A 27,450-nucleotide genomic window follows, 5' to 3' on the forward strand; every position below is an offset into this window, starting at 1 on the left:
GCCACTCAATATCCAAAACGTAGAATAGGAATAGGGAAGGTATTAATAGAGGAGGATTAGAAGCAACGAGGAGAATTTACATAGAATGTATAAGAAACAGAGAGGATAAACAGGAAGGAGCCATGAGGCAACAGAGAAAGGGACACTGTATAGATGGTTGAACACAAGGATGAGACATGAGTAGCTGCAGAAAACAAAGAAGAGAAATTGAGAGGTGTTGAGATCAAAGAAAGGTATTAGAAAATAGTTGGAAACAAAGATGATAAATAGAGATAGTGTTAAAGAAAAATGTTTTCTATAGCTCTAGCACACTCGATAACTATTAGAGAGTATCCTAATAATAGTGTAGTTCTACATAAACAGATATTTTAATTACACAACTTGATTTAATTATTCAATACTGTGTAAAGTATTTGGTATTTTATTGAAGTATTATTATTTTCACACATGTCAACTACAGCCAACACGTGTTTCGATCCATACAGGTCTTTGTCAAGGCTGATTATTGTTAGCTTAGATTAGCTTTGAAACTCCAAACTGCCATTTCAAAATGTCTGACTTGCATCTGACGCTTGGGATGCAGACTCTTGCTCTGCACCATGTTCCGAGTTCAGCCACTCCGGATTGGCTTTCCTCCAGGTGTTATGGAGGAGGATCCAGGGAGCCGGCAGGCAATGCCTTTCCCCCTACAAAGGCCCATGATCAAGGCACTTGTCACCATCTCCTGTCTGTCCCTTTCAGGCCGTGGAAGGCCCCCATCTGACATGCATCTTCGAACGGTATGTCCCTCGAAATGTACTTGTACTGAAAAGCTCCATCATGTTAACTATGCCCACCATCTTGCTGCCAGACAAAGCTGTACCCCCTTCTACCTTTCTCCCCGCTGCCACCCTGAAACTTCCCCCAGTCTCCAAACTAGCGCTGCGCTTATGCCAGCCGATCACCAAGACCTTCCTAAAGACCCATCCAAGATAGTAGACATCTACAATCATTCTTTACTGCACGCCATTGACAAAGTGCTCCAATGAGGAAACGGAAAGCCGAACCTATCACCCACCTTAACACAGGGTTTACCTCTGACCTCAAAGTAATCCGCTTGAAAAAACGGGCAGCTGGAATTGACTGGAGAAGTGACCCCTCAGGGGCAAATTGCTGCCTTATTTAGTCCAAGCAGGGATACGCACACAGATTCTACAGCTCCAAATGCACTCTCAGCTCATTACAAGCGGGCAGTGGGTTTTTGAGCTGCCGTGACCTCACAACCAAAAGATACATCCTTTGCTCTTAGGCGAAATGGGATTGGGTGAACAGTATAGGCATAATTACAATCTATAGGGGACAGATAATTTGATTGGTCCGGTTAGATCTGGTAGCTCCACCTGGCGCCACCCTCCAGGTCAGTGCCAGCCTTGTCAGTTTAGGAAATGTACCAGCATGTGAGCAAAAAGGATGGGTGGGGAAGGTGAGCTCAGAGCACTGCCTGCTTCCCACTATTGTTTCAACCCCTGTCTTCCCAGACCTTGAGCAAGGACACTCCATTCTTCATCTTTATGCTGTGTTGTATTTATTTCATCTTCTGTCTTCAATGTGATGGGAACAACCTTATCTGTCTGAATGGGATTTGTTCCCCAGCTCCAGGTCACATGTTCAGGGACCCTAAAAATGATAATCTCTGCTGGCATTTATGAGGGATTTCAGCCTTTTTGTCCTTGCTGTATCTTTTCAGTTTACTCAAACCCTCTTCACCAGTGTCCTTGGCAGGGCTGGACATGCTGCTAGGCCTGTTTTGCATCTCTCAGAAAAGTCAGTGTATCAGGCCTCAGCCCTGTGTTTCGAGCTTTCCCAAATAGTTTCAATGCAGCTGTGGCTTCCATTGAGCTGATAATCGCTTTTTTGGTGTCAGCAAGCAGTTCATGTGTGTTGTTTGAACCTGGGTAATGTATCTGCGGGTGTGTTCAGCCATGTCGCCTTTTCATGATTGCTTTGGTGATGTCATCCGGGTATGGTCTGTGGGGCTGTTTCCGTGGGTGGCATCTGTCATCTTGGGGTATTGGGGGTTGAGACCCCCCTCAACAGTAGCATATTCGTCATCCTGGACTTATTTTCCATTCTGGGTCCTTGCTCTTAGATTTATGTCTTTCTTGTGTTTTTTATCTCCATTTCTGTATATTTTCTTTGCTCAAGCCTTGTCTAAATGAGAATTATTCGTTTGTATGAATGTAACTGTCTTTGTTTACATCATTTTGTAATAAAATACATTTCTATGCATTAATTGACTATTATGTGTCACTGTAATTAAATTTAGAATGTCACTAGGACCTTATTCTGATTTGCTCAAAAGGTACATTGTAACAGTTGCTAAATAAATGGGCATACACAGAGAGGGATATTGATAAGTGTTGTGGGAACACTATACTAGCCACATGATTTTGAAACTAGTTCTTGATGCCACCTTCTCCCCCCCCCAAGGTGAGAAGATGACCCTGTCTATCTTTGCCCTGCTGACCCTGACTGTGTTCCTGCTGCTGCTCGCAGACAAGGTGCCCGAGACCTCCCTGGCCGTGCCCATCATAGTCAACTACTTGATGTTCACCATGATCCTCGTCACCTTCTCCGTCATCCTGAGTGTGGTGGTGCTGAACCTCCACCACCGTTCCCCCAACACGCACACCATGCCGCAGTGGGTGCGTCGGGTATGTACATCTTCCTGCGATCACAGAGGACTTGTGATGTGCAGTATTTGTCATTTGAACAGTGCAGTAGTTGTTGGGTGTGTGTACTCCTTTTCACTCTGTTGCTAGGGTGCCTGTCTAATTAGAAAACATATCTGCCAGTGACCACCACATTTTTGTGTTTGTTTGCTTTCTGTCTAGTTATATGACACATATAAGTTAATTATATTAAAAACAAGTACAATCTGTTGAACCTTACACACACACATAGGCGCACATACACAACTTCTCAGCTACTTACTATCCTTATTGTATAAGCGCACTCACACACCTTCCAATGTCTTATGCCCCCACTCTCACAAACGCAGTGCCATCTATTCAGCACTTTTGGATATTATGGGATTACACCTGTACAATTCCAGCTCACATCGATTGCACACCCCCTTGTATGCTGCTATTGGCCTCTGGGTTGGCACCATTCATCACTGATAAAGTATCACCTCTTCCTCTCTTCTTTCCTCTGCCACAGATCTTTATCCACCTGCTCCCCCACTACCTCATGCTGCAGAGGCCCAAGCCAGAGGCCCCACTGAAGCCTGCACCATCCCCACCTCTGGGCCAACGAGAGCACGCCGTCAAAGGCACGCGGCCCACCGATGAATACTTCATTCGCAAGCCATGCACCGACTTCCTCTTTCCCAAACTTAACAGGTGGGAGAAAACATGAATAATTAGACACAGGATGTAAGGATTCTAAAAGAGCATGCAAGTCCATTGTTACAGGTGGTTCATGTAACACATGTTACTTCAGCCATTAACTTAAGCCCCACATATATTTTTCTAGGAATGCAGGCATGACGGTCAAACAAGGCAGGTTAGAATCCCAAGCATTTTCTTGGAGGAAAAAAAATAGAAAGGGGTCTCAGAGAACAAATGCATTTAAACCTGTCACTGCGAGGACTTCAATGATTTCCTATGGAAGTTAGGACTTCTACAGCATCAGAGAAACAAGACAAAGAAAGGGTCACACAGACACAACAGAAAAGAATCTGTTCAACAGCATAACAAGCTATGAGGACTTGCCGGACATATTTGCAGCATGGAGATACACAGGAAGGACTCCATGGGGCAAATCACCTTATTTATCCGTTGTCAGAAGCTCTATGTACCCTTTGCCGTAAATATCCCATGGGATCCCAACCTGTACTAAGCAAAATTCATCCTTTAAGAGTCAGAGTTCTGAGGCCTGCAGGGAGGGAAACTTAAGTAACATTTTGTGTTTTTTTGTCATTGATATCTTAAGGCCCTAATTTGAAAAAGGCTAGTGGAAATAGCCGAAACACGTGTCATATAAGGGCATGATCAATTAAAACCTTTCTTTCTTTGCAAAACTGGATTTTGGCGCTGTCTTTCATCTGAGTACTTTGAGCCATATAACTTAAGTAAATACTGCCTGTCGCCAAAAGCAGCTCAACAGGTTTTGCAGGCTGCTGAAAGGCTCAGGAGGGTCCAAGATTCAAACCCAGCCACGTGAGCTTGTTATTACCAACACGATGCCACAGCACAACTCATCCATGACTGGCCACTGCGATATTAGCACCAGTAGCCAGCGTTGCAGATGCAGGATTCAATGCCTCGGTGAACGAATGTTAATGCACCCCCGGTGGCGAGGGAATTGCGATTAGACCTAGGATTCGATGAACAGTCGTGATTCTATTAATGTCACGGAGGCGAGTATTATGCACGACTCTTTCCTTTTTTTTTATTACAAACAGTAGCAAGAAAAAGAAAAAAAGCTTCAAACTACTCCTCCTATCATTCTTTCATGCCCCTCCCCTTTCAGTCCTCATCCTCTTTTCTTGCTGTTCGATAAACAGATAAAAGAACCTTCAGGGTCATATTTTATGGTTATTATGTATGTTTAAATGCTTACTGCAGTATGCTACTTGTCGGTCGAATCCGGGTTGTGGTGAGGGCGCGCGTGTAAGGGGCTATAGCGCAGAAGTGTGCAGACTTGGGCCTTTGTAACCTTCTGGAGTTTTTTGTATTAGGACCTCCCTCTCCCTTGGCCGCCCTTTATTTCTAAAATATTTTTCCTGGTGGGCTAGTTGTTGTTCCCCTTTGTGGAGTTAAACAGAGACTGTCTGCTGGAGCCGTGCTCAGGTTTGGGATGCCTTGCCGGTGTTGTAGCGTAGATTGTGTCCCATTGTGTAGCTGTTTGCCATGCCGTCCTCCGCAGCGCTCACCCGCTGCCTTCTCCCGCGACACCAGCTCTGTGTCTTCCTGGGGCGTAGAGGCTGCTCTCACAGCTCTCACACACTCTGGATCTATGGGGGTGCTCAGGGTCATGTCCCCTGCCTTCCCTGTGGCCCTGCCACAGCTGAAAGATTCCGGAATCAAGCCACCAACAGAACCCCCATGCTGTCCACTCACCAGTGAGCACAGAAGTACTTATCAGATATATTGTGGAGCAGTAAGAAAAGAGGAAGGACTGCTTCACATGGGAAATGTAGAGAGGCGACTGATGGGTATTCAGAAGTGAATTGTGGTCTTGGTAGTTTTTATGAAATGTGTTTTCTTACTGTTATGGAGCTAAGAGATTATAATGCATAATAGGACGCCTCCATGCCATGCCATAGAATCCATACATTGTCTGCCTGCATGAAAATCAAAGGCAATCATTCAACGAGGCACACCCAATGCGATGCAGGAGGACTGCATGGAGGAGATACTCTGTACCCCTCCCACGTCACGTCAGTGTTGCAAAATGAGGTGGCAGTTTAAATGTAGGCGTAAGAAGTATTACGCCTTGCTTTTACACCTCCATTTAACATGACACCTCATTTAAACTGAAGCGTAATTTGCAGATGGCATTTTATTTCTCACAAGTGTAGAGTCAAAATGAAAAGTAAAGTGGATTTCTCCTTAATGTATTCTTCACGATTACACTGACTTTGTGAGTGTTTGAATGTCATGCTGGGGACTAGCAGCATTCAAGTACAAGTGTTGGTGGCCTCCATGCATTTAGCACATGCTGTAAAATAGTATGGCCACGCAATGTGTATTTACTGAAAATGATGCCCTCAGGATACTTGGGGGGGAGGGGTATCTACTTTACTTATTTACTGAACAGGACAAGCTGATGCTTTGGACAAAAAGGGCGCATTGCCATCAAATTGCAAACCTCTACTTGAGTGTTGATGGCTCATTTGTGGGACCTTTATTGTTGATCTATATTTTATTGTGTACACATTTTGCAAAGCGCATCATGCATCCTTGTGGTTGCTTCCATGTCCTCTCCACCCATCCTTGGTGGAATGGAGTGGCGTGTCTGTTAGTCCATTATAGCAACATGTGCAGACACAAAGAGTGGGTTACAAACATGAGGACAAATTCACAATGAAAACCAATTTGCATCATGTGGTCAAAGTTCAAGAGAAAAAGTGTGTGGGTAACAGGAACAAGTACTAGTGTTTTCATGCAACAATCTAGTCACCATTTTGTTCTTGTGTCAGTGGCAGCCCTGTTATTCGAAAATAAGAAACCATTTTTTAATAGTCTACCGGTCATGACTTAATATTACACATAGAAGGTGCATTGCTATGTAGTCGTTCTTTGTACCACGTGTAGAATTTATTTTTGCTACTATTGTGGAGACTTCAATTGTAGAAAAAGTAGAAGCTTCATTGATGTGCTCTTGCGAGCTGGTGTCGGTGACTGTGTTTTCAAAGGACAAAAAGGAAAGACTATAAACCTTCAAAATATCAACAACACGCCCATTTATACAAACGCGTAAAATCTGCCAAAACAGACTCTGAAAACATCCATATCTGAGGCCATAACTAATTCCGAGATATTCTTGTGATCATTCACATGCAGCAGATATAGGTCTGGGAACTCGGATCACCCCAGGTTTCCGTACCTATATTCGACCCATGTGGGTAAACATCCTACATTACCACTGTGTTTTCCTGCACACGCTGCAGTGACCCATGATTGCAGCCATTAAGAGACTGTTTAGGAAGCAAGCTAGGTCAAAGGAGCGTATAGCAGGTAGCGACGTGCTGCACTGACCTGGGAGCCGGTATATGTAGAATGGTGCCAGATGACTTCCTAGGCTCCATCTTGGAAATAACTAAACCGATCGTTTGCAATGAAAGTGGCATTTAAGAGGCGCCCTCCTACTCTGTGTTTAGAAAGGATTGGATGGCATTTCCTCCTCCTATGCCGTAACGATCGAGGTGTTAATGGTTTCCTAACACTGCCGGAATGTTTTCATGGTGACACCAAGCAGTACTGTGAATCTGTGAAAACTGCATTTTTTATGCCTCTCAGTCGCGTCCCTGTTGTTACTACTAAATCAGCATTCGTACTTTTTGCATATAGAGGGCACTGCAGCACTACGGCTGCCTGGACTTACCAGCTGCTCAAAGCGAATGACCCGTCTTGTACGAATTTGACGCCTTAGTTGGGGCTATGAATTGAGTCTTTGACACAGGTTTCCATCAGCTGACGGCTGAGACAACCTGTCCTGAAAACAAGAAGGTTGCTGTATTTTAACTGGTCCTTTCTGTGAATCTAAAGGACGCCAAGGTGGTGGATCACTTAATACTGGTTGCCTACCCTGATTTGTTGGACTTAGTATTCCAATTGGATGCCAGAAAATCCAAGAGAAAAGGTGAGAAAGACTCCCGGATCACTCTGCTATGGCCCCCACCTCACCAAGTGCTGATCCCAAGCTCATGCAGATCGGTGTTCTTCAGGCAAAACTCTCTCACGAGGAAAGAGAGCATAGACGGGAAGCTAATTTGTGCATATTGTGGGATGAATTGACCCACTCCGCTGTGGGTCAATTCATCCCACGCGGCATCACCCTGCCAGTTATGGGGAAAGAAACAGCAAAAATGGCGGCAAAACCCTTGGGCGTGCCAAAAACCTACAAAAACCTACCAAAACCGTGTGCTGCAGCACACAAAAAGAGGGATGCACAACCTGCCACCCATGGTGCATATGTGGTGGGATAGAGCAAACACTGCTGAAATGTGCCAGTGGGTTCCATGACCAGCAAACCGAGTGCAGACAGAGAAGCGGCACTTTGCAAATGAAACCCCAAAATGTGCCTACAAATGTCATTTGCTTTGTTGCTAAAAACTCCAAAATGCCTGTAACACAACACCTTTACATTCAAAATCTTGCCTGGTGCTAAAATTCATGTGTCAATTGAAACATTGTGAAACATACAAAGTCTGAAAACTGACAGCCTCTATGTCAAAATCTGGATGCAGTACCCTGGGCTACCTGAATGACAGCTGTCAGAGGAGACTAATGAAACTTTAAAAGTGAGCTAGAATTCAAAAGCCTGCTGGATTAGCAAACAGAAAAAGGATTGTTGCCAAAAAGGTATACACATTTTTGTTGTGTTTTTGATTCCACTGATTTTAAGGCCAAGAAAGAAATGTATTTGTATGTGATGCAACAAATGTGGCTTTTGCTAGGTTTAAAAGTTAATCAGCTTGGCTGAAACTGCAAAAACTGGAAAAGCAGTTTTTTTCCCAGAAGGAGGGCCTTCCTCTCAGCAGAAACTCACGGGGAGGTGTTAATTGCAGGTTAGAGCAGAATCTTGTCTACAGAAGGCAAAGGAACTATGACAAAGTTGCAGCCCAGGAAACTGGAGGTGTGAAGGCTGTCATAAACTCTCTTGGAAGGAACAAGCCAGGAGGGGGATGCCTTAGATTGCAGGGAGACAAAAAGAGGCGGAACCAAGCGACCATCTGTTGCTAAACATGAACAAAGAACACATTTTAAAAGACTTATAACTTGCTATTTAAAATGGTGAAAAGTATAAAAATCACAGAGTTGTTAATTTAATTTCTGGCTGCACGTGTGAAGAGGTGGCAGAACTGTGTGACATGCTCTGGACAGGAATGGCAAGATATGTGATTTTATGAAGAATGTATTACTGTTAGAATTGTGAAAATGTACACGCCTATCCCTATGTTAAACGCACATTTCTGGAAAGTTGCATAAAATTTGGAAACTGTGAGATTTTGATGAAAAGATGCTACATAAAATATGGCAGCTTTGTGTGTTATTTATATAAAGGTGACTAATGTAGAAATGTGTGTTTAGTGTAAAATCCAATTTTGAGACCAGTGGCTAAAGGGAGGTCTCTGAGGAGTGTAAAGCAAATCATAAAATGTGACATCAGCCGGCCTTGATCCAATCACCCCAAATGCAAGGCTGAGATGAAGTGTTGACCCTATCCCAGCTCAAAAGGGCAAGCTTAGCTAAGCCGGCCCACACACCCCCTTTATGATGTCATTTTACAGAATAAATAGAGACAGCTGACAGCACATAAAGGCAGACAGATCCACTCACTCTCCTGACTGCTGGCGGAGCGCCATGCTGCTGAAATCTACATCTTCCTTGTTCCAGACTCCAGAAACTTGGCAAAGCAAAGGCCTATTGCATAGCTGAATCATTCTCAGCTAGGCCTCAAATTCTAGAGCAGAATCCCAAAAGCCTAGGGAAAGCATCATAATACAACCGGGCGTGCTGTTAATGCTTGCCTGCTGAATTGAAATATCCTCAGAACCAAGAAGGGCAGATCCCAGTCCAGTCCTGTGCTGTGAGCAGAGCGCCTTGCTAACCCTATCCGTCCGATGTGCCCGGCTGTCAGTCCCTGATAGATCCGATTCAATGGTCCAGAATCCTGACGGTCCAGAATCCTGACGGTCCAGGATCCTGACCGTCCAAAATCTTAAACCTATTTGTTTTGTGAGTATTAACAGGAAGCTAGAAACTGTTGATTACTGTGCATTATCTTGTCCCCTCCTAACCTCTGAACTATCCTTACTTGCATAATCAGTAACATTGTCTGAATCCGTAGTGAAATCTTATTCTGTCTATCTGTAAAAGAATCCTTATTCCTAGTCATCTTTGTCAACTTTGATCTATTAATTTCATTCGAGTGACCAGCCTAGCGCTCCGAGGTGGACACAACGAGGAACCAGCACTGAGTCGCAAATCACTTCTGACTCTTACCTGTGCCTTCCTGGTGGCTTAGCTTGGATGCTCTAGTCCATAGTCAATATTTTTCTGATTTTAAACTAAAGCCTCTGTCCAAATCCGCGCCTATATCTCACAAAAACGGTCTCTACTAAAACCTCTATAACTCCCCCAGTTTTTCAACTCCTACCTGTACCTAACATCCATAGCTATCCATAGAACCCATTTCATAACAGTGCGATTATCCCGTTATCGCGAATATCGCGAATATCGCGCACGGAAAAGTTTGCTGCAAATTGACATTTTGAGAAATGTTTACACGTATGAAATAGCTTCCATTTGTTTCCAACCTGGTCTTTAAGATTTCAATTGTATACCGAGTTTGGATCTTTCTTGACGGCTAGTACTTGGGTGGTAGCTTCATCTGAGCATCCCTCCTTCGGCTTCAATCTTGCCATCTCATAACTTTGCTTTCACTTTCAATCTCGGGCTGACAACTTTTCACCCTTGTATGCCCCTCTGCCGGGCTCCAGCCCTTCTCGATTCTTAGCCTCCCTTCACCGGGTTGACTGTGACTCTCGATCAGGGTGATAGTCGCTCACCGCTGGGTCCCCCTCTTCTGGGTACTGACCCCTCTTTACTTTTAATGTTCTCTTTTTACACAGTTCAATTTTTATGGGATTCACTTCCCTTTCTTTATGATGCTTGTAGATCAGAGTCTCTTGAATTAGCACCCAAGTGGTGCCGTTCTTTCTCCCTCTGCAGCTGGTCTCCCCTTTACCCCTTTACAGTTCTTTCAAAGTTAATCAGCTTTGATTCAAAAGTTGCCACTTCGCGATTCTCACTCAACACAGCCTGGTTTTTATTGGCTCTCCTCTCAACTCACCGGCTCTGATGAACCGCTTGGCTGTTGCCTCCCTGGAGTTACGGCCAATACCACGGGCACGGGAGCTTCCCTCGCTCCTGCTTATCGGCAAAGGTTTGCCCTGTGTACCATTGACATCTGCTGCAGGACACTAGTGCTACTGTTCGCGTTCTTGGGCTCTCTTCCACTGAGGCTCTGTGGGTCTAGGATGAAGAGGGCAAGGTCACTTCTCTCCTCGCCACCATCTTCATTTCTGCCACCTTTCTCCGTCTCTTGAACTGCTGCATCGTAGCCGTCTCGTCGAGCTGTCTGCTGTACTCAGCTTTCTCGTATTGTGCTCTCTGGCTCCACCTTTTATCCTTGTGGGGAAAGGAAAGGGCCATCAGGTGTGTGATTCTGATCAATTGCCTGACTTTGCCTGACCCTTGTCTGACATGTCAGGTAAACAGCTTTGGTGTTAGTCCATTGTCCTTTCTGTTGTGTGAAAGCATTAGAGCAAAAAAGGGGGGGGCTTGGAATGTCCTAGGTGAGAGGATGAGGAAAAGACATGAATGGAAGGGGAATACTGCGTCTCACCTGTCGGTGTTCCAATCCCTGAGGACCTCCCCCCCGCCCAGGTGATCCTCCCTCACTGGCCACCCCCAGGAACTGGATCCAATAGCAATGGCCATGTCCTGGCCACCTGGAAGACAGATCCTTTGGGTTTAGACGGGAAGATACCTTCAGGTTTCTCACCCGCAGCCGGCTCTGGTGGCAAATAAGAGAAAAAGGAAGACACCATCAGGTTTCTCACCAGCGGCTCTAGTGTCAAATAATAGAACATAACTGAAGGCCTCTAATAAGGGGACAGGCACAAATAAGGGGTCTAGGGACACACAAGGTTCCTCTTACCTGTTTATGAAGGGTGAGTTTAGTTTTGAAGATTATGGCATATTATGCTTTCTTTTAGATGGGTTCATTACCTACTTGAACCTGGCGATTAAAAGTCAAGGGGTAGACCTTCGGCTGGCCTGTTGCAAATGATCAGGAATGGAATGGGTATAGAAATCTTGGAGGTTGAAAACCCCAATCCATATATTCAAATGACTAAGCTGAGATGGGACCCTAGAAGAAACCCCGGGAGAGGGGCCAGCAACATGTTCAATCTTTATCGGAATCCAGCAGCAATTACCGATGAGGAATTTCTAGATTGCTTATGGATATGATTGATGAGTGCTACATGAATATGGATGATCCAAAGATTTGTATTTGTGTAGATTTAAACATTACTTTTTTGGATAAAAAGGGAGAACTGTTAGCTAATGTATCTTCCTATTCTAAGCCAGTGGAAAAAGGGGTTTAAATAGGCTTAGAGAAATGGAATTGAGAGACCTCCTCATATTGAATGGACAAACTCAGGGAGACATTCCTGGGCCAACCTACGTGGTCTAGAGGGCTGAAGCAGGCAACCCTGGACTATGTTTGTCTCTCATAAGATCCTTCCACTTATTTGGACATTTCAGGTCATCCCCCTTCTCTGTACGGGTCATGATATTGTATTAGTACCCGACGAGAGTTAAGCAGAATGCAACACGCATGCTGATTGGCTCTTGCCGATCGTTACCATGCCGAGAATCCCTCGATTCTCAGCCGGGATTCCAGCCGCCTTGATCACGGCATGGGGCGTGGCAGCCCCTCAGCCAATGAAGAGGCTCGAAGCGTGGCCATCCCCGCTCCGAACCTCCCCGCGGCTGAGAAGCTGCCTTCACCCCCCGCCGGGGACTCGGGTAAGGGTTTTTTTCTTGTTCTTCCCCTTTCCTCCCTCAACCTCCACCTCCCAACCTCACTTAACTTCTTCTCCATCGTCTTTCGGGAGCGGATGCACTGGGAACAATTATGTTCCCAGCGCGTCCGCTCCCGATGGCCGCCCTGGAAAGGGAAAACGGACTCCGTTTTCCCTTTCCCAGATGGCATTTTCCTGGATGTTTTTTTTTTTTCTGTACCAAAAAGCTGCAGCGTTTCAGGACAGAAAAAAAGTGCTTTTAGTGCCCCGGTCACGCAGATCTTGCGGGCCGGGGTACTAATAGCAATCGGTCCCGGGCATGACCTGACTTGGTAATTCCCCCACCGCTCAGGGCATATTGCTTAAATAATGAGGTAGGGTGACAAGCAAGGGATAGAAGGCGAGGTATACGCCCAGAAGGTTAAAATCTCACTGGGGAGAAATCGACTGATGATGAAGTTGGATGTGGCAGAGCTATTTACTCATAGGTACAGAGATCATGGAGATAGTTGGGATGTAGGAAATCCACAAGGAGTGCTTGACTATTCTTCAATTTCATTAAATTCTAAAGTAATCTAGAAAAGAAAGGCTTAGAGCAGACATTAAAAGGAAAAAGGCCTTGCCAACTGCAGCTGTTTCAGAGAGAATGAAGAAGAGGTAGCAGCAATATAAGAACGGGCTGTGCTTGCATAACGCTGAAACTATGATAAATGCTATATACAATAAGCGTACAAGGGCCATATGGCAACATATACATCTGAGAGGCACCCTGCACTCAGCTCTGCAACTAAAGGCAGTTTATTTTGAAGTATAGATGGATCATTTCAAAAATATGTTTAGTTGTTTAGCAAATACTCAGAACGGGTAGGAAGGGACTTGAGATTCTGATTGGTTAATACGTCATGAGATGAAGACTATAATTTCTTTGCTGAACAGCTCGAGAGCCCTCGGTCCTGATGGTTTGACAAACGCTATGCTAAAAGAAGATCCAGAGCTATGGGCAGACTTAATATGGTTATTATTTGAGCAAGTGGTGAAAGCCAGGGAGGTACCCAACTCTTGGAAGTCAGCCATTATAGTTCTAACATTTAAAAGGAAAGATCTTTGGATGACGTAAATCAAAAGGACACCTTCCAGACAGGATTTGTAAAGAGAGTAGGAACCAGTCTGAATGTTTTGTTTGTTTATTTGTTAATATTTTAAAAAGTAGAATGCTCATGAATACGTCTCATTATACCTAGCATTCATCACATGGCCCAAGCATTTGACAGTGTTGATCGGGCCCTATTATGGGCAAAGATGTCAAACTGGGGTTGTCCAAGGTATTGTGTGGAGGCAATTAAAGCGTTAGATGCCTCAACCATGCTCAGAGTGGGACTGAATTTAACTGGGCAACTGTCTGAAGTGATTAAAACATACAAGAGGTTGAAGAAGTGGTGCCCTGTGGTGCCAATACTTTTTAACCTATTTATTTCAGATCTGGGTGATAGTCCGGGAAAGGCAAGATCCTTCCCACCGCAAATCAATGGAAAACCCTTAAACTGGATGGGGGTATGCCAATGACCTGATCCTTTTGGGCCAGATACCCATCGGCTTGCAGCACCAGCTCGACATGTTTCAGATATATGTATAACACAATGGCTTGGTAGTGAATTCCCTGAAAGAAAGGTTCTAGTTTTACACCATTACAGGCAAAGCAAAAAATGTTTTTTTAAATAGCGTTTAAGGCAAGAAGTTGAAGCATATACCTACCTTGGTATGTGTGTGAATTCAAGCCCGGTAGATGCTCCAATAGAGAGGGTATCGCGGTCATAAGATGTACAATACATAGTCGATGTGATCACTTTACCTTGTTAACCGTGTTTCAGTTTTACAATTTAAAAAGGGTGTCTACATTGACGTATGGGGCAGAAGTTTTGTTTTCCCTTTCATACCAAATGTGGCCAATTTGGAGGGCATATTCTGGAAACGGGTACTCTCTCCACCGAAAGGAGTCCCGATTCAGGTAATCAGATATAAAATGGGTCGGATATCATATGCAATGGTATGTTGTAAGACTCTAGCCATGTATCGTAAAGGTATAATGGAGTGCGCACTGCCTATTTTTCTTATTGTAAAAGTAGTGCTGGAAAATGATAGTGAAAAGATTCTGATTGAATGGAAAGCTGCCTCTAGGGGCATTCTAGAAAAAGTAGAACTGAAGGAGGATGCACTGGTAAATAATCCTGTGGAAGTTAAAATAAAATTATGGAGGATGGATCGCTTAGATTCAAACACAGGAGGAAGTGAAAGCTTCAAATTGTACCATCATCTTAACCATGAATCCAAAGTGTATAATGTGGTGCCTAGTTATTTAACTAAATTCCCAAGTAACTATTAGTGAAATCAATTCTAAAGACAGTGCATGAATTTTTTTTTTTTTTATTAAAATGTTTTATTAATGATATTGTGTTTGGTGCGCAGCACTTTTACAATACATGTATGCAAAATGATGAAAAACAAAATGCATTTTGTACAAATCTTATGAATTGATAAAAAAGAAGTTAAAAACCAAACAATGTTTCACTGAAATCAACTAAAAATACTTTTCTAAATGAGACTGCAATATGAAGCTTTCAAAGACATTTTAGACAATATAAGTGCATGAATTTGTATCTGCCGAAGGAAGTAGAGAGGTTGGTAAAAAGGTCTTATGTGCAGATTTTACAGTGAGAGAAGGAGATTGAAACCTTAAACCATGTATGCTATTTGTACAGGATTAACCAACCATAGAACCTTGCACCTCGGGAGTTTCATTGTAGGCGGATGTACTTTGTCTGTGGAAGAATGGGGGATAGTTTTAATAAGTGGAGACAATACTCCCTTTTTTTTATCAACAGTTTATTTTTTAGGGGTTTTGAAATAATCTTTTGTAAATTTTAATTGTAATTCCTATTTATATTGGACCTGTTTTAGATTAGATTGTAATGAAAGTGTGCATTTTGGGATGTGTTTTCTATCTGTTTGTATCTTGTTTTCTATTGTGTTTCACTTTTTCTTCTTTTTTTAATGACTTGGAATTGACTATGTAATGTATGTACTTATAAACAATGGCAAAAGGTTTGTAATAAGCCAAGCGAAATATTAAAAAAATGTTTCAAATTTTTACCCCACAGGGTAAGCGTCCCATGAGGGGCCGGTTAAATAAAGACTATAGATTAGAAAAATCAAGTCCACTAGCGGTTCTGAAAAGTTGGGAATCAACTAAGTTAGAGGTGGTAACTGCCCCGGCCAACTATAAGAAAGTAATAGCGTATTGTAAATTGGAACTGGACAATGCTGTTTGGAAATTATTGGTGACCCATGTTCTGAAAATAACTGAAAATGATTATGGGACTAGATGGCAAATGGATCAATACATAAACGCAAACTAACAGTCGGGTTCTAATGCTGCACTAGTTACCCACCTCAAACTAACAGGAATCGAAACAAATCTTGAGGTCAGAGATTGAGTAGATTATTTTTCAGCGTTATATGAGGATGCTAATACAACGGATAGTGATGAACGTTCAATGCTGAATGTATATTGATGAAGCTCAAATCATGTTGTTCAGGGTACTTCATGTTCCTTAGGGTTTTAGTTGAGTCTATATCGAGGCAGGGTCACAATCGTTTCTCAGGGTTGGGACAGAGTTCTAGCTGACCTTTTTCAGGATTTTATTGAAGTTTGGGCCTGTATACTCAATATCATTTATAAGGCCATATTTTTGTCAATCGAATATTTTTATTGAGAAGAAACCTATAACAAGAACAGGCACATGACATATTTATGCTTTTCACATTTCAACAGCATAATGTTATACACTCATTAATACTATTCTAGTGCAACAGCAAAGGGAGCAGGGATAAAAAAGATACATTGCAATATGCCAACACACGCCTAAGAAATTAGTCCACCTAAAATAGAGTTGTGCAAACAGACAGGCAAATGGCTCCATGGCAAGAGCAAATATCAGTGGGCAAAGGGGTCAGTACTGACGAGTACCCCAGGACATCTCAATTTTTTAGACAACATCCTATAATCCTCAGTGACATGGAGGGATAATGATAGCTAACACACACCTTCTAAAGTTGGGGACCACCCCATAGGGTGTGAGAACCTGCCCAATGTAGGTTATTTCAATAAGTTTCAGGACCCGCCTATTGTTATCATGAGTGGTCCGACCGGATTCAAACTGTGTGATCCGGATCCACCAGCAGATGCAGTATCTCCCAAAACCGTAGAGCTAGACATTTTGAGAATATGTTTGCATCATTATTCATGATTATTGTATGCCTGTAAGAGCTACAATCTGTGTGGTCTTTCTCTTGCTTGGGAATAAGGACTGTGAGGGATTCTTCGATGGTGGGAGTGAGGCAGCCCGTACGCTGAAAGGAGTTGAAGAGTGCCGCCATGTAGGGAACCAGACGTGCAAATACGTATTGTAGAAGGAGGCTGTAAAGCCATCAGACCGCGGGGCAGTGTGTTTCAGAGATTTTATGGCTGTTTACACCTCTGACGGGGATATTGGGGCTTCGAGGGATTCCAACAAGTATGGGGGAACATTAGGGGAATAAACAGTGGCCAAATATTCAGACTGCAACCCTTCATGTATTGGGGAACGCATCATTATGCCCCAATGGTAACCCAGCATTGTGTTCTATTTTTCTTCTTCCTTGAATTGCAAAGTCCTGCCTCAGTGTTTCAACATCTGAGTATTATTCTGCAAATGTACTTTTTTCAGCGTATACACCAGGAAACAATTTGTTTTGTTACCATGGTGATAATAGAACTGTTTGGTTTTTGACAGGGCTTGCACAGACTTATTAGCCAAATGTAGTTCTAATTGGAATTTGGCCTTCATTAGCTCCCTACAAATCTTACCAGACTGTGTGGCTCTGTGCTTTCCCTCAAGGTCCATGACCCTCTCCTCCAATTGGGTTTGATGTACCTTATTGGCCCTGGTGAGTACTGCCGTGCATGCCATACATTCCCCCTTATTACTGCCTTCATTGCGTCCCTGTGGTGAGGGAGCAGTCAAGGGTGGCAATTTTTAGTAAGGGCTGTTGAGATCTCCTGGCGGAGAGCTAGCCCTGAGACCTGCAGGCTTAATTCTCTTCTTGATACCAACTTCAAGATATACGGAAGGGTTCTTCTTAAGAAGTTGGTCCAATGAGTGGGCTAAAATAATATCTTGGCAGTGGTACAGCTGGGCTTCCACGCTGGTTTGGGGACCTGTAAACAAGCTCTATTTGGTTGCTTCAAATTCCCTTTACAATAACCTTCCTGGCCTGTGTGGACCTGAGCACTGAATTTGACAGAGTCAATTGGTCTAATTTATGCTTGGAGCTCAAGTCTTTGGATTGCCCAAAGGACATTTTAAACATACTTATTAACATACATTGGAATAATAAACCATTTGTTAGAAGTGGTTATAATGGTCACTACACTCCTTATTTCTCAATAGCCTTGGGAGTAAGATAAGGTTGCGCATTGGCCCTGTTATCGTTGTCCATATACATCAATGGCCCCTATGGCAGTCTTGTTAAGACTGGTGTTGATACCCCTAGAATTGGTAATATGTCACTACCAGTTCTGGCATATGCAGATGACACTGCTTATAGCTTGAATGCCTAGAGCCCTCCAGCATCCGATAACAGAGTATACGCCATTCTTCAATCAGCTAGATCTTCATGCCTACACTGCAACGTCTACTGTTCTGGTTTTCTCCTTAGATAGAAAGTCTACCAAAATACCCAAGGCATTTAGCACTAACCGTGTCATCCCTCAAGTGTCAGAATTTGATTATTTAGGTATTCCTTTTTCCCAACAGGTTTAGCTGGTGGCTGTCACATTTCCCCATATATCAATGTTTTAATGTATTTGGTGAAATTATTATATTTAAGCCAAGCATCATAATAAATAAATAAATAATATCATCAAGTAATATATCACCAAACAGGTTCAGAGAATGAAACTGGCTTTGGGTAGTGTGTCACGCTTCATGGAAATGTGTAATCCCTGACCTCTAAACATGATTTTGAAGGTCTACGCAATGAGAACAAAAGCTGTGGCAAAATATGGTACCACTTTATAGGTTTTCTTTCTAAGGTATCTCCACTACAAACTGTACAGAATGACTGTCTAAAGAAATTGTTGGGACTCCCAAGATCTGCCTCCAATTATGCAGCTCACACAGAGTTGAGTTGGGTTATTGGGAGGATGATACGTCTCTCTTACCTGTTTTTCATTGGTTACGTCTTTGGTCAAACCCTATGGCTGTCGTAATACTAGTATCATTAAAACTTAACCTAAAAGAGTTGCATCCACTATCCCTTGGTTACAACATGTTAGTAGTTCAGTTGAAAATCAATGCACAATTTCATTTTAGCTGTCCTTGCATCTTAGACCAGACCACGCACAAGGATTTGAAAGCACGCTTGAGGCCCTCTGTCCAAGATGGTCGGGAGAATTCAGAATTATTAAAAACCTATTAATCGTAGATAATTTACAACAAATACCATTCAGGAGTATCTTTCGTGGAGTGACCAGTTTTCTGGCAGATGCTTAATTACAATGGAACTTTTTAATTGCATTCCTCTAAGACCTGTAACTGCAGTGTGGCCGGGCTTTGTATAATGGGTTCTGCACACTGTGAAGATTTGCTGCACCTTGTGTTTATTTGCTCGGCTTACCTGCACGTCAGAACTGAACGATATTGCTATGATATGATATGATATTTTATTTGTATCACGCTCGTACACAAGTGTTTCAGAGCGCGAAAAGTGTTGCTGATCTTAAATCTTGAAGTGGGCCAGATTCACACAGTGTACTAGCTGGGCATTCCTGTCATATCTTTGGCAGTCTTTAAAAATCAGGAATCATCATCTTTTATTATAATCCTCTTTTATTGTATTGTATTTGTGTTGCTCCTTTTTATCATGTTTATTGTACTGTTTATTTCTATGAACTGTTTTATCAGTTTTATGGAATTTTATATTAAGACATGCACGCAAATTAGTGATCTTTATTGTATACACAACTCACATTGTATTGCTGATTTTTCTTTGTTTCTGTTCTGTTTCCATTTGCTAACATTACTTGGCATTTTTTATCTGTGATTTTACCTTTGCTCGGGGAAAACTGTATATCATAACTCACGCTACAAAAACCTTTGTGGTGGCTAAAGGTAGTGTTGCTGCTGCTGTGTTGACCGTAACCCCACTGTTAACTTTTTCAAACCCCGCCCCTTTACTTCAGGTACCACATCGATCCCTTCTCCACAGATATGCGGAGGTTCATTGACGGTCCAAGCCACTGCCTTGTCCTGCCACCGGACCTGAAGTCTGCCCTCAGCGCAATCACCTATGTGGCAGAGCAGCTGCAGTCCCAAGAGGACTATGATACAGTGAGTACAGTGGGCAGAGCGGAGGGCGGGGGGACCCTACTAGAAGAGTCCTGGAGGCAGGACACTAATGTAAATGGCTGGATCCAGGTGCATGATAAACAGATGGAAGAATGAAAGCGGAAACGTCACTTCCTAGAGTGTCTCCACTAATATCGTCTGTAAACCCCCTTACTGTTGGGTGCCATCTGTTGGGAACAGTGGCACCCTGTGGTTAGATAGTGTTAGAGATATGGTTTTAGGGAAACGTTTCTTAGGCTGTATTTCTAGGACCCAGATATACCACTATACTTGGCTTACAGGGTGTTTACTTAATGAGTTCTCTGACGAATCTGAGGATGCCATCCCTTCTCCCCTAGGGTGAGTCCTTTCCCATGAGGCCAGAGAGGTGAGTCCACTGAACAATACCCTGGGTTGGTGCACCGAGGGTGGATCAAATGGGAGGGGACTCTCCCTATGGCATTGGGACGATCATCACCAGAGAATGTAGTATCTCCCCACTACACCATGTCCAACTTCTTTCGCAAGTCCTCGTGCTCCCTCCCTGGATAGGACTAATATGTATTGCTATCAAGTTAACCAAACTAACCTACATGACAACAATGAGAAACTGAGCAGTCCAAAGAATTATGCATGCAGCTTTAAGGTTGACACTGTGACGAAGAAGCTGATTTAGGAGTATAAGGACTACTCACATGAAGCCAAGAGAGCAGTCTACTTTTCCGAGCCCAGGTATTGGCTATAACGAATACATCAATCTGACGGGCAAGTTCCAAAAGAAGCCAGTGTTAAGCTCAGGCTTGAGCGAACGCGCCGGGGAGACTCAAGAAAGGGAGAGCTGTCTCCCCAAGAGGAATAGCGAGACACTTACCCGGATGGAAGGCATATCACAGAGGAGACAGAACATGCAACCAGAGAGAAGTCTCAGTCTGCACGGGTGCTGCAGAAGCCGCTGGACGCGGAGCGCTGCCGTAGTCTCCAGGAAGAATACAGTTGCCCGGGAGCCATCAGTACCACCAAGAAGGAAGCAAACGGGTATGTGGGTTTCCTGGGAGATGTGAGAGGTCCAGGGAAGCATCGGTTTGAGATTAACAGTTGGCAAGACAGGGTCTGGGACCCTGAAACAAAGGAGAAACAGTTATATACTTGGTAGGAGAGTGAACCGAGCATATATAAAGCAAAGGTGCGAGTCTGGGATCTGCACCCAAGAGAAAGAGGGTCTGGTGCCCTAATAGGAGATTAGGTCTGGGACCCTGAAACAAAGAGGAAACAGTTGTAGACTTGGCAGGATAGTGAACCAAGCATATACAACGCAAAGTTGCGAGTCTGGGACCCGCATCCAAGAGGAAGATGGAACTGTGAGGGATTCTTCGATGGTGGGAGTGAGGCAGCCCGTACGCTGAAAGGAGTTGAAGAGTGCCGCCATGTAGGGAACCAGACGTGCAAATACGTATTGTAGAAGGAGGCTGTAAAGCCATCAGACCCTGGGGCAGTGTGTTTCAGAGATTTTATGGCTGCTTACACCTCTGACGGGGCTACAAAACTATTATATTAAAAAAAGACAGTCACAAGGGGCAACGGATGGGGTGGTGTTCAAACAGTTAGGATGCACCCAAGAGGAAGATGGTCTGGGACCCAAAAGAGAGAGAGGGTCTGGCACCCTGAAGTAAATAAGAGATGGTTGGATACTTTGCAGAAGAGTGAACCAAAGAGATACAACGCAACCTCACCTGTCCGTGACTCGCACCCATATGTGAAGCCTACGTTTAAAGCCAAGATGAAACCCTGAAAGGAGAAAAGAGACATTACAAGAGGAAACACTTGCTTGGCATGGAAATAAACCAAGCTCTGTAAAGCATTGTGAGTCTGGGGCCCGCACCCACATGGAAGGTTAAGGGTCAAGAGCACTAAGACTGATAAGAGAAAGAAATCCTATGCTTGGTAACGGAGCATACCAAGCTGGTAGGATACAGGAACTGTGAAGTCAAGCAACAGTTTTTTGTGAGGTATACAACGATTTAGGAGAAGAATAAAACTAGGGGAAAGGGGCACAATGCTAGCCTTTGGAGGCCCATATTCTGGAACATTATTTTGAATCACTTTATTACTAGTGAGCATGTGAACATATCTGTTTGACAGCACAAAGAGTACTTTATACTTTAAGAAAAGACCATCCTTGAACAGTTCTCTATATTATTAGTGTGAGGGACATTAGTAGGCTTTTGGAGACAACAGTGACAGACTAGTTTTCGGACTTACTGACAATTTCATTTGTTTCCTTTGAGGCAGGGACACCCCTCTTAGCTTTAAGAAAAGGGGGACATTTTCCCAACCCTTTTATTATTAATAAAAGTCTACATCCAAAACCATGCCACGGTTGTGTCTGAACCTAACTTCTGCATCCTTACAGTTTCTGACCCTCCATGTTGTAGAATGTCATGACCAATCAAGGGAAGCCTCCAGAATTTGTAGCATAAATGAGATAACAGCAAATATTGGTCCATTTATCACCACCGATTTCATTCACCCTCTCCTGCGTCTCATGTACTCCTCACTCAATTCCAATTATTTCCTTCTAGGCTATTCCGTAGACTCGCATTAGAAGCCGAGTCAGGATAAGGAGTGGGCATTGGTAATAGAGTAAGTGACAAAGTACATACGTTACTAGGTAGCTCAGTTTCCTTACTACACGATTTCTCCCATACACAAGTATAGGGAACCAATTTCAAAATGGTATTTAGATGGTAATGACTGCATAATCTTAGGCTACACTTAAATGAAGTGATTGCTAAGAACTGCTCAACCAAAGTGTGCAGCCAAGCAGCAGTGCTCCCACAAATACTCATGTGGAGGATTCCACGTGGCTGTCATGGAGATATCCTTTATTCAGACATGCTTTTGGAAATGACCAGTGCAGTAATGAAGCCTTCGGGGAATTGCCTTCAATCTCATCAAGAGATTCAATAAATGTTCTTCTGAGAGTGATGGGAGCAGTGTAATTGTGCCTACATTGACCCTCATCTGAATTGGTTGAGGCCAAAGCCACTTGTTTCTGTCAATGCAGAAATGGAGGGCTTTTATTACGCAGTCCGAGACGTTCCTAAGTAAAGAGGTATTTATTTAAGAATCTCACATGTACCAGGTATTGGGTAGTGAGGCCTCAGCTGGAACCTTCCTCAGCCACAGTCCTTTAGTGTGCAACTCAACATTCTAACATAAACAGCTAAAACATATTCTTTTTGCTCGAGCTGTTCCATACCAGAATGTAGGCACCATTTCAACAATATACAAGTGGTTGTCAAGTGGTCTACTCACGAGAAAGCAAAGACAATGAACGGCGAACCAGAAACCGTCACATAAAGATCAGAAAGAGACATGGAAAAAGGAAGATATGCCAAACAAGAGCAAAAGTAATAAAGTGGGCAAAGAACACAGCGACCCGGGCAAGGAAACAGACATCACGGCAAGCTGGCACGCTAACAAGTTGGGTGATTGGAGAAGAGAACGATGAGGAGAAGGAAACTGTGACGCTGGAAGGGAGCGAATCAGAATCGGATTTGGACTTTTCTGTGGTCTCCTTGAGAGAAAGGATTAACAGACCCAAGAAAGTCCTAGGGTGAGGAACCCCAGCCAATATTCCAGCTGGCGCCACTGTTATTGATAACAAAATGTTTAGTATTAAGAGCCTTCACCAGAAAAAACACAGTTCATGAGTCAATCACTCATCATGGCTGTCAAAACCGAAAGAAATCCTGCAACTTAGAATGTTGGTTTCAGAGGATTTTTTTTTATAGAACCATTGAAGTGCAGAAATGCAAATGTTGCGAATATTCACTGTAAAAACATGGAAATGGTCCGGTTGATTAGGAAGTAGAAGTCTCTGTTGTTGGCCATGGACATAGTTTTAGACGTGGATGTGTATTTTGATGACCCTGATCTGCCATGGGAACCTATGTTGTCTTGTTACAGTGACAATTGGAAGCGCTTCACAGTGTGGTGAAGGACTCCAAAGATTATGCCTCTGCCAATCACAGCTCTGCAGCTCCTCCCATACCTGCTTTTGTTGGCCAATGCTGGGCTAGCTCACACCTCCTACAAGGTACACCCGGGCTCCAGGCAAGCTCTCCCTGTGGTTGCACAGGCTTGTCAAGGAGTTACTCGAGGGCCTCTTCAGGACGTTTCCGCTGGTGAAGGGTCCTGCACCGGCTTGGGAGCTGAACGTAGTTTTGACTAAGCCCATGGGGCCTCCATTTGAACCAATGCATCTGGCCCTCGAGGTTTGTCTCATAGAAGACTGCTTTTTTGGTGGACATCACCTCTGCCAGGCGAGTCGGGGGTGATCCAGGACCTCTCCTGAAAGCAGCCATACTTGACCTGCCATGCTACAAATGTGGTGCTGCAGACTCATCCCACCTTTATACCAAAGGTTCCTTCGGGGTTCCATCTCAATGAGCCATTAGATCTGCCAGTTTTCTTTCCAAGCCCTTCTACGCCTGCTGAAAGGGCATTGCATTCGCTGAACGTTGCTCGTGCCATGAAGTGCTATGTGGCACACACAAAGGATTTTCGGAAGACGTTTCAGCTGTTTGTCAATTTCTGGACCTGTGGGACACGGTAAGGCCCTGTACAAGGCTTCCATATCGAGGTTGCTCTCCAGCTGTATCATGCACTGTCATCGTCTGGCCAACAGACATCTTGCAGGTCGGCGGAGAGCCCACTCCACCAGAGCAATCGCAGCAATGACAGCGTTTCCCTCTGGTGTTCCCTTGCTCGACAGCTGCAGGCTCCTACATGGAAGTCGAAACTGAAAATGCTTTCTTTTTACAGAGGATTCCCAGCCTTACGACAGGGAATATTCCTGAGCATGTGAATCCATGCAAGACTCCATGCTGGAGAGCAAGAGTTACAGGTAAGTACCTTAAACCTTGTGTTTGATCAAATTGTGATGTAAGCCTTGTTCTAAGTTGTAACTAGCTGGTGATATTTCTATCCTGCAACCTGTGGTCTATATTGTAGTTTTTAGAATATCATAATTGACAACAACTTTTGTGGCAATAACAAATACTTCTGGGTGATATTTTCAAAGAAATACAAACTAAAAGGGGGCCGCCAACGTTAGCACTTACGTACTGTTGGATCTCCTGCATGCAATTTACATCATTTACAAAGCACAGTGGACCTCATTTTCAATTGAGCTGTAACGTGAATGGAGTGCGCAATGCCTTGAGTAAGGCTTTAACGCCTTCCATTCACGCCACGGCTCATTTTCAAGCATTTGTATGGCGGAGATGAGGTGGGGAATGTAACTTGCGTGTTTGCAACCTCTTTCCTCTCCCCCATACAAATGCTTCATCATTTGCAGTGTCATGGATTTTCATGCTCGTACAAATGCTGGAGATCCCTATGGGGTCCGTCTGCTTTATGCACGAGCATGATAAGCAGCGTTCCCAATTGTAATGAAACCCTGCCCGAAATGTGAGCATGTCAGGGAGGGTTTCATTTCAATTGGGAGCGCTGGTTGCCATGTTGCGACCAGACAGCGTTTACTCACTTTGCACTGCAGAGTGCAGATGTGAAGGGCAAAATGCGGCGTACATGCTTGTACGCCAACTTTTACCCTTTACATTTGCACCCCACAGTGCAAATTGTGAAAATGTGGTGGCATGTAGTCATTTATTTACAGTGTAAACGTAATGGCAACCCGCCTTGAAATTACTCATTTATAGAAAAGGAGCACTAGTTGTAGTATCTTGTGTTGGGATGTAGCTGCTCTGCATCAAGTGCACCGATGCAGGCAGTAGAATGTATGAGGTAAGCATGGAACCCTGCTGGTTCAGTATTCCATGAATTGCAGTTAAGCATTCAGGATGGGAGATTGCATGAAGTAAGATGTATACCTTATAGCTCCTACTCCCTCTTCATAACTGTGCCCTGAAACTAATAAAGCCTACTTCCATTTGTACCTGCCTGCCTCCTGACTGGTCCCTGCCTACATTAAAGAACCCCATTATGCTACACTAGTGTAATTATGAAGAGTAAACAAGGCAAAAACACATTTACTCTTCTCTTTTACAATCCACTTTGTAAAAATAGAAATGCTGCATACAAATTACACTTTGCAGGTGGCATTTCCTAATGTACTCCTATGAAATCCACCCGCTATTAACCAATGGTAATTACCACGTGAAAATGTGAGGCGATTTCCAGAGAAATCCACAGGTTTTTACACCTGCAGGAAGATCTCACGCAGGAGTAAAACTGGGTGCTCCTGCCAGACGGAGAAGGACAACAAAACATTACTTGCAAAGGCATGAAAATGCTCTAGAGTGTAAAAGTTAGGCATTAATGGCCAACGCCTTGCTTTTCTTACTTACTTTTGCACTCCACAGCATTGAAAAGGGCCCCTTTAATGTTTGCTTTTCAAATTACAATAGAAGGTTAAAAATAATGTCCAATACTTTGTTAAATAAATAGGTTCATAGCCCAGAGTACATTTGTCCAATGATTTTACGTCACGCTGTGTAAACATATCAAGGGTGCCAGGACACGCCTTTTTACCCAGTCTTCAGTGTACCTGCACATGCCATGGACATGGGGTAAGCCTGTGGTTCGTGGCTTCTTTATGCCAGGTGGTCATGAAGATTCATGCAAAGGGTTAAGAGTTATACATGGGTGGCTGTAACCTGCTGAGAAGTCACAGCACATCCCATAATGCCTTCCTGCTACTGTCTGGTCAAAGATGTGCCAGTGTCTGTCCAAAGGGACAGTGGTATGCTAGGGCACTATTAGAGAGACTAATCGTGGGTGCGAGAGTGAATCTAAAAAGAAGGGAGGGAGACCCCAAAAAGTAATGTATCCTGTGGTGGCATAATTCTAGGCACCTACTTTGTCTACACAAAGTGCATCCGGCCCAATCAAAGATGTTTTCAAAGGTTAATGGCTTACTACTTTAGGTGGCTGGTTCAAAGTAAAGTATCCACCCTCTGTCAGCGGTCAGCGGGGGGTGTTCAGATGCAAGATGAGTCTCTCTTCAGCTGGAGAAAAGCCTAAGAAATTAGCCATTTGGCCCATCCTGCTCCAGCAGCGAAGGACTCCCAGGTACAGGAGAGTGGAGGACAATGTCCATTGTTATAATACTTTATGAAATTCATTGTGAACAATCAGAAAGGCCGCCAAAAGCATTGATATAGAGACAAGAGGCTCGTCTTTGATAGCAAGGTAGTAACTGACCCAAACCTGAAGCAGAAACTGCTGTTCTAATTCGTCATAATCTGAAATGTGGGTGGATATTGAGGAGCTTAATAGCTGCAATTTGCAGCTATTAAGCTGTTTAATACCCACACACATTACCTTTCAGACAGCTGCCTTTTATGGCACCTTGCTGTTGACAAAGATTTGGATAACCCAAAGCATGTGCTTCTGGTCATCTAGGTGCCCCATCTACAAATACCAGTAGAAACTGGCAAGCCGCCATAAACGTTCTAACCGCTGTCAGCCAAAACTGAAACTAAAGAAAATGATTAACAAGCTAGAGAAAAACGCCATATTCATAGCTAGTAGAAGAACGGAAAATGTGTGTAAAATGCATGCTTCTGCCTTGCAAGGAGCTCCAAAGGAAAAATACATGTAAGGAAATGCAACACGTACAAGATAATGCACAAGAAGACAGCCATCTGAGCCGCTGATGACATATATCCCAAGAGCAAAAAAACAAGCTGG

The 27,450-nt window shown here is 43.7% G+C and overlaps 1 protein-coding gene across 2 annotated transcripts in view; it reads left to right on the forward strand.

Moving 5' to 3' along the window:
- CHRNB1 (cholinergic receptor nicotinic beta 1 subunit) overlaps window positions 1–27,450 on the forward strand; it is a 189,530-nt gene that overhangs the window by 161,368 nt on the left and 712 nt on the right. For both annotated transcript variants that reach the window (XM_069644480.1, XM_069644489.1), the window contains 3 exons: window positions 2,470–2,693; window positions 3,202–3,383; window positions 19,587–19,734. In XM_069644480.1, coding sequence (XP_069500581.1) covers window positions 2,470–2,693; window positions 3,202–3,383; window positions 19,587–19,734 — 554 coding nt within the window. The remainder of the gene's footprint in view (window positions 1–2,469; window positions 2,694–3,201; window positions 3,384–19,586; window positions 19,735–27,450) is intronic.

The sequence above is a fragment of the Ambystoma mexicanum genome, chromosome 1p, assembly GCF_040938575.1.
Source record: "Ambystoma mexicanum isolate Mex_15411 chromosome 1p, UKY_AmexF1_1, whole genome shotgun sequence".
Classification (NCBI taxonomy): Eukaryota; Metazoa; Chordata; class Amphibia; order Caudata; family Ambystomatidae; genus Ambystoma; species Ambystoma mexicanum.